A 12,870-nucleotide genomic window follows, 5' to 3' on the forward strand; every position below is an offset into this window, starting at 1 on the left:
AATGCTTAAGATGATTCTATAGTGAACAATGTCCTTATAATAAATACCATGTTAATTTTTTCCTTATAATGACTTTAATACTAGTTTATAGTTGAGACCAATTTTTAACCATCATTTTGCTTATCAAAATTATGAGTAATATTACAAAGAAAAAAACAAAGAAAAGGCTAAGACAGAAAGTAATGAACAGGGTTGAATGCAATACTTAAAACTAAATAAAGTTGCTTATCTACTGTCAAGGAATCTTTGCCACTTCTGACCAGGAAAAAACAAACAAACTTCTCTGACACCCCTTTTCTCTATCTCTTGTTTAGTCTAAGCCTTTGGTATCTTCATGACTGTGGTCAAGTTCCTGGTTTAGTAAATAAAAACTAAATGGATGAATGAAAGCTTCTTCATCTTAAAAGCCTCAGTTCCTTTGCCTGTATAATCCAATAAATAAAACCTACACCACAGGTGAAGTACTATAATGCACATAGCACACTTCCTTGAACATAATGGGTCCTCAACAAATAAGTAGTTATTATTATTTTTACTTTAAAATATTTGTCCTCCCTCCTTACTATTTCCCCTCATATCTCTGTGGCTCAATAACAGATGTTTTAGAGAATGGGGTGGGGAAACCCATGGGCCCCATTCCATAATTCAGTCACACTTTAGATTTAAAACAGTCTAGGACACTAGGCTAATTAAAGTTTTCCAGTCACAACCACTCCTTTCTTAGGGTACTTCTCACTTATCTTGTAGTAGTTGATAACTTGTCTTCCCATGCCTTCTTGCCTGCCGAATGACTGCACATACATTGATACATACTGAGAAGGTTAGTTCTCACATTCCACTAAGAGTGAAAATAATAAGAAAACAAATGAACAAAAAACCAAAACCTCTTAACTGATCAGATTTTAAATGTTCCAAATACCCCGGTATTTGGTATTTGCTAACGGCCATCAGGCACAAGTGTTTAAAAAAAAGCAAAAACACAACCCATAGCACTAGAGACTTTAAAACCCTTCATTCTAAATTTAGTATAGCATATGCAACTTGGGAGTTCCAGCTACCATTGTGGTCAGAAATTCTGCAATCATTTATTTTTTTCTAGGTGTGACAGGCAGAATTTTAAGCTTACCCCATATGGCTCACACTCCTGTTTAATCCCCTCCCATTGAGTGCAGGAGGGACCTGTGAATATGATGGAATATTGCTTCCGTGATTAGGTTATGTTACCTGGCACAGTTGACTTTAAGAAAGGGAGATTATCCTTGGTGGACCTGACCTAATCAAGTGAGCCCTTAAAAGGGGGCAAGACTCTGTCTTCCTGGTGAAATGGATTCAAAGTTCTGGGGGTTCTACATGAAGGAGATTCTTCACTGCGGGCTTTGAAAATGGAGAGGGCCATGCGGCAAGGAATGCAATCAACTTCTAGGAGCTAAGAATGGCCCCCGTCTGACAGCAAGCAAGGCAATGGGGACCTCAGTTCCACAATCACAAGGAACTTCATTCTGCCAACAACCTGACTCCTTGAAGTGGATCCTTGCCCAGAGCCTCCTGATAAGAACACAGCTCAGCCAATAAGACACCTTGAGAGTGAGGACCTGAGCAGAGAACACAAATGAACTGCACCTAGACTACTGACCAACACAACTGGGAGATAATAAGTGGATGTTATCTTAAGCCACTGAGTCTGTGATAACTTGCTATGCAGCAATGGAAAATTAATCCACCGGGTATCTCAAAGGATGGATCAAGACTGATTTTTAGAACTTTCTCAAAGTTTCAACCCAATAAATATTTCTAAACAACTAATAACTTGTAAAGTTTACAAAGTATTTTCTCATATATACTTTTATTTAATCAGCCCAACAACCCAGTAAAAAGAATATCTTTATTATCTACTCTAAACTTTTTCTTTTTTTAACAGAGTCTCATATAGGGTAAGTTTAGGGTTCAAGATCACAAAAGCAGACAGTGAAATGATGCCTAAAATTTAAAACAAGGCATTAAGTAATGATGCCCTTAAAAGTGTGAGGCCAGGATCAATATTAAACACTAAAGACCTACCAGGACTGGGGCTAGGGTGAGACAAGTCAGGCCTTCACCTTGAGTTCAAAATTTAAGGTAAGGGGGGAACCAAAAAAATCTCAGTAATCAAGATAAATTATGTCTCAATTCCATATTTTAAAAAGTCAAAATAAATGCCAAAATCCATGATGAGAAAATATCACACCTGTAAATAAAAACACCATCCACTGGCTAAAAATAGGGTTAAACAAGTGAGGCACTCACTCTCAGCATCATACAAGTGCAGGGTCAGATCCTGTCTTTATTTAAAACTTTGTATTTATTTGCATTTATTTATTTCATTATTTAAAATAAAGAAAATTTATTTATTTTATCACTCACCTCACCTAAGTCCTGGCCCTGACTCAGTCACATGTACCCTTGGACACTTCCTTATCTTCCATTTACTAGGCCATATTAACATTTTCTATTTCTTAAATAAACTCTCTACTCAGTTATTTTGGTTGTCTGGCAAGGGGCGAAGTTATGTATTCAAAAGCAGAGTTCTCTTAAGCTGACAACGTGACTCCTGGCTATGTCAGTCTAAGCATGGTGTCACAGGTATTGGGCTCATTGAAGACAGTGCATTCATTCCTCTAAAATGGCCTTGATCACTAACATGTCTTGTTCCTCCTTAATATCATTATCCTGGCTGGAGCTGATGTTTCAGAGAATGAGGCATGGGGATGAGGAAGCCTTCAGAAATTCAGTCCTTCATTGGCAGTGTGGCCACTGAAAGGGCTGAAATGGTACTGGACACAGCAGATTTAAGTGTGGACAATTTGTTCAAGTCGAACTGAAACAGAAAGCAAAGGGGAACAAAGTCTTCAGCCATTGAAAGGCTCAAGTTATTAGTAGGGGCTGAATCACTCTAAATGACTTCTGCTTCAGAAGGCATTATTATACCGTTCAGGGGGAAGCAGGATGGGCTGAAGCACAGGGGGGAGAAGGAGGGTATAATAGATAAAGAACTCTAAAATAGTTGTAACAGTTAGTTTATAACCTAAGACTCCTTACCCACAGTTTGAGTGTCTTTGCTCTAGAACATTCTGTATTTCCAGGCTTATTAACTTAGAAACAACCAACAATGTTACCTACTCAAGAAGTAAATATTCATTCAAAAATCTAAACATTTAATTTACTAACAAGGGAAATGAGAAGCTGGAAAATTATCTTAATAAACTGAGGCAACATATTAGCATATTTATTCAAACAAATCAGATATTTCTGCGTTGACCACATTAATGGAGTCCTTAAATGAAGTCCATTAGGACAGCCCTATATTGAATAAATTTGTGAACCCAGAGGACAGAGTGCCACGATTGGTTTTTATGTCTACATATGCATAAACTAAGACAGTAATAACACTTACACTACTTGCCATATCCCCATTGGAATTTATAAAGAAAAAAGTAAAGCTCAACTAGCATTAACGACTGGATAGCTTTATAGAAAGAACAGAGAAACTATATCCCTTCAAAGAAAGCTGGCTTTGAATAAATCATAGGAAAATTTTCTATGTCTTCCAAAATTATAACTATCTGTAGGCACAAATAATATGTCATGTGATAAATTCTAGGGCCTGAACATTGATTATTCCAATGCTGCTCATTAATAGTAATTAATGAAAGATGAATTATTCAACCAGTTATTAACTGGTTTTGTTCTCAAGCAAGACTTTTTTGTTATTTAAAATTATAAAAAATATGAAACAACTTTGGGCTAAAGACTGTTCTGATATTGATTAGACAAAGAGAGATTTAGCTCTCTTTATCTATCTATCTATCTATCTTTCTAGGCAGTAAAATAGGGCCTTGTAAGGCTCACGTCAAGAAAACAAAAGGGAGGATAACAGAAGGTTCTACCTATAGATGTATTTCAGCTAATAATCTTGAGAAGATAGAATTGGAGAATTACAACTCGGCAGTTCTAATGGATTAATGGATGACAGTGATGATCCTCGATGACTGACAACATCACCACAAAGGAAACTACAGACACTATGTAGCTCCTAATAGAATTGCAGTGTCACCTCTGGAATGGTTTTGCTAACAAAGAGTAGTATTGGAATTCACTATGTTAACAGACAGAGAAGAGAAAGCATTTGATCATGTGTGGGAGTAAAGAAATTGATAAAAACTCAACACCTGTTCATGGTAATAACTTTTAGAAAACTTATATTAGCATGGAATTTCCATATTGTTACATCAACAGCAAACATATGTAAGTGTGAAATGTTAGAAACATTCCCAATAAAGTCCAGAAGAGGACACGGAGGTATGGCACCAACTTTGCTGTCCAAACCTGGACTGGATTGCATAGCCAGTATACAGCCATACACAGCAATACCAAAATAAAAGTCATGAATAATGAAAAGAGCTAATACGATCCTCTAACTAAAAACTCCAAAGAAATTGGCTGCCAAATATTCAAATGTATAAGGAACTTCAGAAAGCTGGTGTAGAAGATCACTATACCAAAAGGAGGACTCTTATCACACAAAATCAGTAACTAATTAGAATATGTAATGGAAAATACACCATTCAAAACAGCAGCGATATCCAAAATATACCTAAAAAGAGAACTAACAAAAATGCACAGGACCTTTATGGAAGCAAATATAAAAAATTACTGATAGATTTAGGTAAAAAAAGTCTCAAATACAGCAACATATTATGTTGATTCATGGTGAGTAGAATAGTGCACAGATGTCAATTCTCCGTAAATTATTTACAGATTTATGCCTTACCTGACGGGTTTGGTGCGGTGTCAGCAGAGAAGCAGCCCAGCACCTACAAGGCATCAAGGTAAGACGCTGAAGGGTGACAGAAGGGAGAGCCCACTCCAAAATAAGAGGCCACAAAGAGCCCCCCTACTGTCAATCTTGGGAGACCCCAGACACGGCTGCTAGGCTCAGGTTCCCCCTTACTTCTAACTGGGGGTTCTGAGGGAAATGAGAACCTGGTCTGAGGCCAGCTGACTCATCTCAGCAGAGGAAGAAGTCCCGGGCCCTGTCAGGAGTCAGGTAAGACCCCGGTGTGAGTTCTGCGTGATTCCTCCGCCTCCCAGGAGAGAGAGGGAGGCCCCCAGAACCCCACCTCTGCTATAACGCTGGGAAGCCCAGGTGGGCGTGGCCAGAAGCACTCTCCCTAACTTCTGTCACACCAGCTATAGAGCCTGAGGCTTCGGTCTGAGAGGTGTGGCCTCGTATCAGCAGACGGAGGAGTCCCAGAACTGGAGAAGTGTCCAGGTGAGTAATCTCCGTTAGAACTGAAGGGACACACTCCTCCCAGAACTGAAGCGGCCCCACAGAGCCCCGCCCTGTACCGACATGCCCCAACCCCCCTGTCGACCCCGAGTGGCTCAAGCGTGGCTGTTATGCCCAACCCCCCCTCCACTTCCGCCTGCAGAACTTGTGGGATGGGAAGCCTTGGTCTCAAGGGGTAGCCTCAAGTGAGCAGAGGGAGGAGTCAAAGGGCTGGTCAGGAGTCAAGTTTAGTATCCTGGGTTAGAACTGAGGTGACAAGCTCCTGCAGAACAGAGGAGGTGCACAGAGTCCTGCCGGCCCCTGTCTCGCGGGTTCCTAAAACAGTACCCTTAAGGGGAAAAGCAGAGGCAGCTTTTCTTGGAGCCAAGGTAGAAAAATCTCCCTACTGAGGCTATACACACCATCTCTTCCTCTGTCTTCTTCGGTGACCTCTCATCAACCTTGACAGATTAAACAACTGCCTGCAGTCCCTGACCAGAGGCATCATGCCTCGAGGTCAGAAGAGTAAGCTCCGTGCCCGTGAGAAACGCCGCCAGGCCCATGCTGAGACCCAGAGTCTGGAGGATGCTCAGGCCACTGGGGCGGCGGCGGCGGCGGCGGCGGCAGCAGGAGACTCCCCTTCCTTTGTCTATCCTCTCTCTGAGGACAGGCCTCAGAAGATGCCTGCTGCTGGGACACCTAGCAGTCCTGAGGGACCTCAGGGAACCACCAGTGCTAGTGCAGCTGTTTCATGCACCAATTCAGATGAAGGTACCAACAGCCCAAAGAAGGAAAGCTCAAAATCCTCCAAGGGCACTGAGGGCTCACGCAGAGATCCTTTAACAATGAAGGTGGCTTGGATGGTGCACTTCCTGCTGCAGAAGTATAAAACCAAAGAGCCAATTACTAAGGCAGACATGCTGCAGTGTGTTATCAAAAAGCACAAGCGTCATTTCAGTGAGATCCTCAAGAGAGCCTCTGAGCGCATGGAGCTGATCTTTGGTCTTGATTTGAAGGAAGTGGATCCTGTCGGGCACTGCTATGCCCTTGTCAGCAAACTAGACCTCACCTCCAATGGAACGATGAATGAAGAAGAGAACATACCCAAGACCGGGCTCCTGATGATGGTGCTGGGTGTGATCTTCATGAACGGCAACTGTGCCCCTGAAGAGGAGATCTGGGAAGTGCTGAATACGATGGGTGTACGTGCTGGAAGGAAGCACTTCATCTATGGGGATCCCAAGAAGCTCATCACTGAAGATTTGGTGCAGCTAAAGTACCTGGAGTACCGCCAGGTGGCCAACAGCGATCCTCCGCGCTATGAGTTCCTATGGGGTCCACGAGCCCACGTTGAAACCAGCAAGATGAAAATCCTGGAGTTTTTAGCCAAGGTTCATGATACAGTGCCCAGTGCCTTCCCAGCCTGCTATGAAGAAGCCATGAGAGACGAGGCAGAGAGAGCCCAAGCAAGAATGGCAGCCAGGGCTTGTACTGCTGCTATGGCCAGTGCACGCTCCAGGGCCACGGCCAGCAACTTCTCCCAGGCTACGTGAAGTTCAAGGCTGGTTCCTCCCTTTTTGGTTGAAAAGGTGTGTCAGTGTTCTAATAGTGGAGGGCCAGGGTGGGACTGGAGAAGGGTGTATCCCTGAGTTCCTGTTGTGTATTGCTAACTTGGAATTTTACCTTTTTTTCTTTTTTATTTAGGTTATAGTTCAAATGATGAAGTCTGAGAAGATTGTTTTCCTTGTGGAAAAAGAGCAGTAACATTCTAAGTTGTGGATGGCCAGGGTGGGTCTATAGGGAACACAGAGTACTATCCTCTTTGTGTTCCTATTCTATATGGTAAATTTAGAGTTTAATCTTTTCTCTCCCTTTTCTTTTCTTTTCCTTTTTCTTCTCTTTTCTTTTCTTTCCCCCTCCCCTCCCTTCCTTCCTTTCTCTTTCTTTCCTTTTGTTATAGTTGCAATGTTGTTTCTTTAATAGAAGGTATAATAATTTCAGAATCTAAATTTATTAGTGACCTCAGTTACATATTTATTAGATTTAACTTAATAGAGTTAAGATTAAGAGTTTTATTATTTTGTAACACAAATTGGGAAACCTTTCGTATTTATTGAACTAGAACAATAAAACATGGCATGGTAATAGGCATTTCTTTGGAAATGTCAAAATTTTTTTCAGTAAAATTACTGGGATCAAAAAATACAGGAGACTTCCAATAAAGATGTTAAAAAAAATACAGGAGAAAAAAAGGTTAAAAAATGTGCAGTTCTTGGTTTACCTTATCCATTTTAGTCTGTTATTCTGTAAAAATAAAAGATACATACCTGGATTTGCTTAGCTTATTAAAGAATGTAGGAGAGGGCCTCCCTGGTGGCGCAAGTGGTTGAGAGTCCGCCTGCCGATGCAGGGGATACAGGTTCGTGCCCCGGTCTGGGAGGATCCCATATGCCGCGGAGCGGCTGGGCCCGTGAGCCATGGCCGCTGAGCCTGCGCGTCCGGAGCCTGCGCGTCCGGAGCCTGTGCTCCGCAACGGGGGAGGCCACAACAGTGAGAGGCCCGCATACCGCAAAAAAAAAAAAAAAAAAAAAAAGAATGTAGGAGAAATAAAACACTTATAAGCTACAGCTCATGCTCACTGGCTCATTCATTCTCCAAATACTGAGCATCTGCTCTTTGAAAATTATGGTGTTATAAATGGTGAAACTAGGATACAAAACACCCTGCCTTTAGAACTGTACAGTCAAGGAGCCATAATTATATAGAGAAGATGGTGAAATACCCTCTAAGACCTAAAGGACAAGTAAGAAGGAGTAAGGAGGTAATGGGACAGGGATGGGGTTGGGAGACGTGGGAGGGGGAGGGTGAAAACAATAAGGTACAAATTCCCTGGGGAACAGAAGTTTGGGGTTTGGGGAAAATACAAATCACTTAGTGGGATATCCTGTTAATTTAAGCTGGGTGGTAGACTAGATGAGGCTGTGGGACTGGTGAGCAGAGGCCAGGTATACAAACGCTGTTTCTCAGAGTTGGAGGACAAAACCCTGGAATGCAAACCTGTTCATAAGAGTTACTTTAGTATCATCAATAAACCACAGGAAAAGCTCCTCGGGCAGAAATGGAAGGGGTCCTGTGCTCTTGTTCAAGTGCAGCTGAACACAGAGCACAATCTAGTTGTTTTATGCACAGCATCTCCAAGGAATTTATGAGAAATAAAGGTGACACGCCCTTGAGGTGGAATGCTGAGAACCATATCTCAGGCATTAAAAAGGCGTTTTAGGGCTTCCCTGGTGGCACAGTAGTTGAGAGTCCGCCTGCCGATGCAGGGGACACGGGTTCGTGCCCCGGTCCAGGAAGATCCCACATGCTGCGGAGCAGCTGGGCCCGTGAGCCATGGCTGCTGTGCTCCGGGAGAGGCCACAACGGTGAGAGGCCCGCATACCACACACACACACACACACAAAGACATTTTAATTAGGTTATCTTGAGTATAATTTTGCAAACTCTTAAGGGAGGGCTCCATATTAGGTGGTGAAGAAGTGAATAAAAATACAGGTGAGTTGGATGGAAAGGCACCCAGGGGGGACATTGTTGGTCCTTGACACAAATTCTACGACCTCTGAGTTGCATCCAACTGGGGTGGACAACCCCACATACAAATTAAGTAACATCCTCAAATGGGGGAATTTAGTTTGTTTTACCTGCGAAGCAGCTTTATGCGATCACTTGGTGGAAACTGCATATTCTGTGATACCTCTTGGATTAATATAACATAAATCTTCCCAGAGGGGAGGGTGGTATCATCTGCAGTACAAAAAAGAAATCGTATGATAACTGCGATTCAATAAAGACCTTACTCTGTCAAGTGCTTCATATCCATTACATATATCCCAACAGTCCTACAAGATAGGGCTTATTAGACATACTTTGCAGATGAAGAACTTGTAATTTTCTCGAGTTCACATGGCTGATAAGTGAAAGAGCCGGGACTAGACCCCTGGTCCACATTTTTCTAGAGCCCACACTTTTCCACTCCTCCAACCTGAGGCAGACCTTCTGTCTTTTCATTCTCTATTATTCTCACTACTCCAAGATGTATCACATACAATTAAAAAACAAGACACTCAGAATGGCCATCATCAAAAAATCTAGAAACAATAAATGCTGGAGAGGGTGTGGAGAAAAGGGAACACTCTTGCACTGCTGGTTGGAATGTGAATTGGTACAGCCACTATGGAGAACAGTATGGAGGTTCCTTTAAAAAGTACAAATAGAACTACCATAGGACCCAGCAATCCCACTCCTGGGCATATACCCTGAGAAAACCATAATTCAAAAAGAGTCATGTATCAAAATGTTCATTGCAGCTCTATTTACAATAGCCCGGAGATGGAAACAACCTAAGTGTCCATCATCGGATGAATGGATAAAGAAGATGTGGCACATACATACAATGGAATATTACTCAGCCATAAAAAGAAACGAAATTGAGCTATTTGTAACGAGGTGGATGGACCTAGGGTCTGTCATACAGAGTGAAGTAAGTCAGAAAGAGAAAGACAAATACCGTATGCTAACCAAACGTAAAATAGATAGCTAGTGGGAAGCAGCTGCATAGTACAGGGAGATCAGCTCTGTGCTTTGTGACCACCTAGAGGGGTGGGATACGGAGGGTGGGAGGGAGGGAGACGCAAGAGGGAAGAGATATGGGAACATATGTATATGTATAACTGATTCACTTTGTTACAAAGCAGAAACTAACACACCATTGTAAAGCAATTATACTCCAATAAAGAGGTAATAAATAAATAAATGAGAAGCTTTGGTCTAATAAATAAATAAATAAAAAACAAGACACTCTAGTCAAAGTACAAAAAGCGATCCTGATGAAGGAAGGTGAATATGAGAATAAAGCACAATTTGGGGATTGTCTGTGGGTTTCATATGCTGAGGATCCCCCTGTCACTAGCCCCAGGGTTCCCTGACAGGTGACTCTGCCCACATACTGGCACAGTCCTGTACCAGCACTTTCCTGAATTACAGCATGTTTTTTCTGGGTCTTCCCCAGTGTGCCCTCCTGCCCAAATCGGAACCTCATACACTGACCAGCTCTTCACTGTGACCTCTGGAGCTGCACCCCGTTTCCTGTGATACAGGCAGTCCAGAGTCATATGCCCTCCCCTTGATTAAAGCATTCCAACTCTCTGCACGTGTACAGTGAAGGTCCCATCCCTCCCAGTGGAACCACTGACAGTGAAGTCTAGATACCTGGTTACCACAGCCCCATCCCCAGCCCACAAGTTTCAGAGTATATTCCAAGTGAGCTGGTGATCACAGTCATTTCTCACAGAAGATACTGGTTCTTGGGATATAACTGAAGTTAGATGGGGGGTTTTGTAAATGACTCAGATATTGTCAGTAGGATTTTGAAGGAATGTGTTATTTGAGACAGGCCACTGAACACATACACCAATGAGTGAGTTTACGAAAGCCTCCCTCATAAGTTGAAGATGAGAAAAGACCATGGAATTCACTGTCTAACAAACATCTACTGAGGCTGAATCCCTCAGAACCCACAGTCGTTCTAGGAGGGGAAAAATGTCAGGGGTTTCCTGACAGATACCCTGTCTTTGAACAACAAAGATCAAAATAGTTCACCATCCTTCATAGGCCTCTTATCTCAGTTCTTGCCCCAGAGGAAAATCCTGGTTTTCCCTTGTGCCTAATGTCACCTGTAAACGTGTCCTACACGTTCAGTCCAATCCGCTTCTACTTAGGAAGTCTCACGTGACTACGCAGACACTGAAATATGAACAATGTTTGTCAACTCCAGGCCAAGGAATTTGAAAGCCAGTATGCCACTTCCATGCTTTCTGTTCCATTCAGCAGCAAACATGGAGATCGCTTGTTGAGAAGTGGAACCGCCAATGGGAGCAGACTGGATACCTGGGTCATCTGACAGTGGAGGCCCCTGCCTACCCACATTGGACTTTATGTGTATAAGAAATAAATTTCTGTTGCTTTAAGCCATTGTGGGTCTGCAGGTTTTATCTGTTGCATCAGTTACTTTATCTGATTAATGCATACCTACTATTTTTTTTAAATTTTTTTTAAATTTATTTTTTGGTTGCATTGGGTCTTCGTTGCTGCGTGTGGGCTTTCTCTAGTTGTGGTGAGCGGGGACTGCTCTTCGTTGCGGTGAGCAGGCTTCTCATTGCGGTGGCTTCTCTTGTCACGGAGCATGGGCTCTAGGCGGGCAGGCTTCAGTAGTTGCGGTGCGTGGGCTCAGTTAGCTGTGGCTCGCGGGCTCTAGAGCGCAGGCTCAGCAGTTGTGGCGCACGAGCTTAGTTGCTCTGTGGCATGTGGGATCTTCCTGGATCAGGGTTCGAACCCGTGTCCCCTGCACTGGCAGGCAGATTCTTAACCACTGTGCCACCAGGGAAGTCCCATATACCTACTATTTTTGTGGTTAGATGTATTTAATATTGTCATTACAAAGGTAATAGTACATACATTCTTGCTGCAAAAAATTCTTACAGATAGATTACAATCTCCCCCTTTCCTCAAAATCCAGCCCCCGCCTCAGAGGCAACCACAGTTAACAAACTGATGTGTGTCATTTTAAAGCTGACCTGAGGCTTCTTCATATGTAGATGTGCTATAAAAATATATTGAACTTCACATGTATGATTAACAACATACATATTGTTCTGCCTCTTGACCCTGTCACTTAACAAAATGAATGCAGAATATTTCCATGACAGCACACATAGATCCACCGCACTCATTTAACAACTAAGATCCTTTTTCTTTAAAAAAAAACATGTTTATTGAGATATATTTGATATAAAAAACTGCACATATTTAATATGTACAATTTGATGAGTTTGGACATATGTATACACCTGTGAAATCATCACCTCAGTCAACGTAACAGACATATCCATCACCTCCAAAAGTTTCCTCGTGTCCCTTTGGTTTTTTCTTTCATGGTGAAAACACTTAACATGAGATCTATGCTCTTTCAAAAATTTTCAGTATTGTTAACTATAGGCACCATGCTGTACAGCAGATCTTGAGAACTAATTCATCTTGCATATCTGTGTGTGTGTGTGCGTCACATTGTGTATGAATCACATTTTCTTTCTTCGCTTATCTTTGATGGACGTTTGGGTTGTTTACATATCTTGGCTGTTGTGAGTAGTGCTGCAAGGAACATGAGAATGCAGGCGTCTCTTACAGATCCTGATTTCCATTCTTTTGAATACATACCCAGAAATGAGATTGCTGGATTATATGGTAGTTCTACTTTTAATTTTTTGAGAAACTTCCATACTATTTTCTATAGTGGCTATACCATTTCACATGCCCACCAACAGTGTACAAGGGTTTGATTTCTTCACATGCCAGCCAACACTTAATTATGCTTTTTTAAAATTAGAACCTTCCTAACTAGTGTGAAGTGATATCTCACTGTGGTTTTGATTTTCATTTTCTTGATAATTAGTGATGTTGAGCATCTTTTCGTACCTTTTGGCCATTCGAAAGGAAGATCTTCAGGAAGA

The 12,870-nt window shown here is 42.1% G+C and overlaps 1 protein-coding gene across 1 annotated transcript; it reads left to right on the forward strand.

Annotated features, from left to right (window-relative positions):
• The first annotated feature begins 5,811 nt into the window (after window positions 1-5,811).
• LOC132481750 (melanoma-associated antigen B18-like) lies at window positions 5,812-6,858 on the forward strand. The gene has a single exon (XM_060086551.1). It carries the CDS (start codon window positions 5,812-5,814, stop codon window positions 6,856-6,858), a length of 1,047 nt encoding a protein of 348 aa, XP_059942534.1.
• The last annotated feature ends 6,012 nt before the right edge of the window (window positions 6,859-12,870 follow it).

This window comes from Mesoplodon densirostris, chromosome X, assembly GCF_025265405.1.
Source record: "Mesoplodon densirostris isolate mMesDen1 chromosome X, mMesDen1 primary haplotype, whole genome shotgun sequence".
Classification (NCBI taxonomy): domain Eukaryota; kingdom Metazoa; phylum Chordata; class Mammalia; order Artiodactyla; family Ziphiidae; genus Mesoplodon; species Mesoplodon densirostris.

What these genes read in the sequence shown, in the direction of transcription:
- LOC132481750 (XM_060086551.1), top strand. Translation starts at nt 5,812, where the DNA reads ATGCCTCGAGGTCAGAAGAGTAAGCTCCGTGCCCGTGAGAAACGCCGC.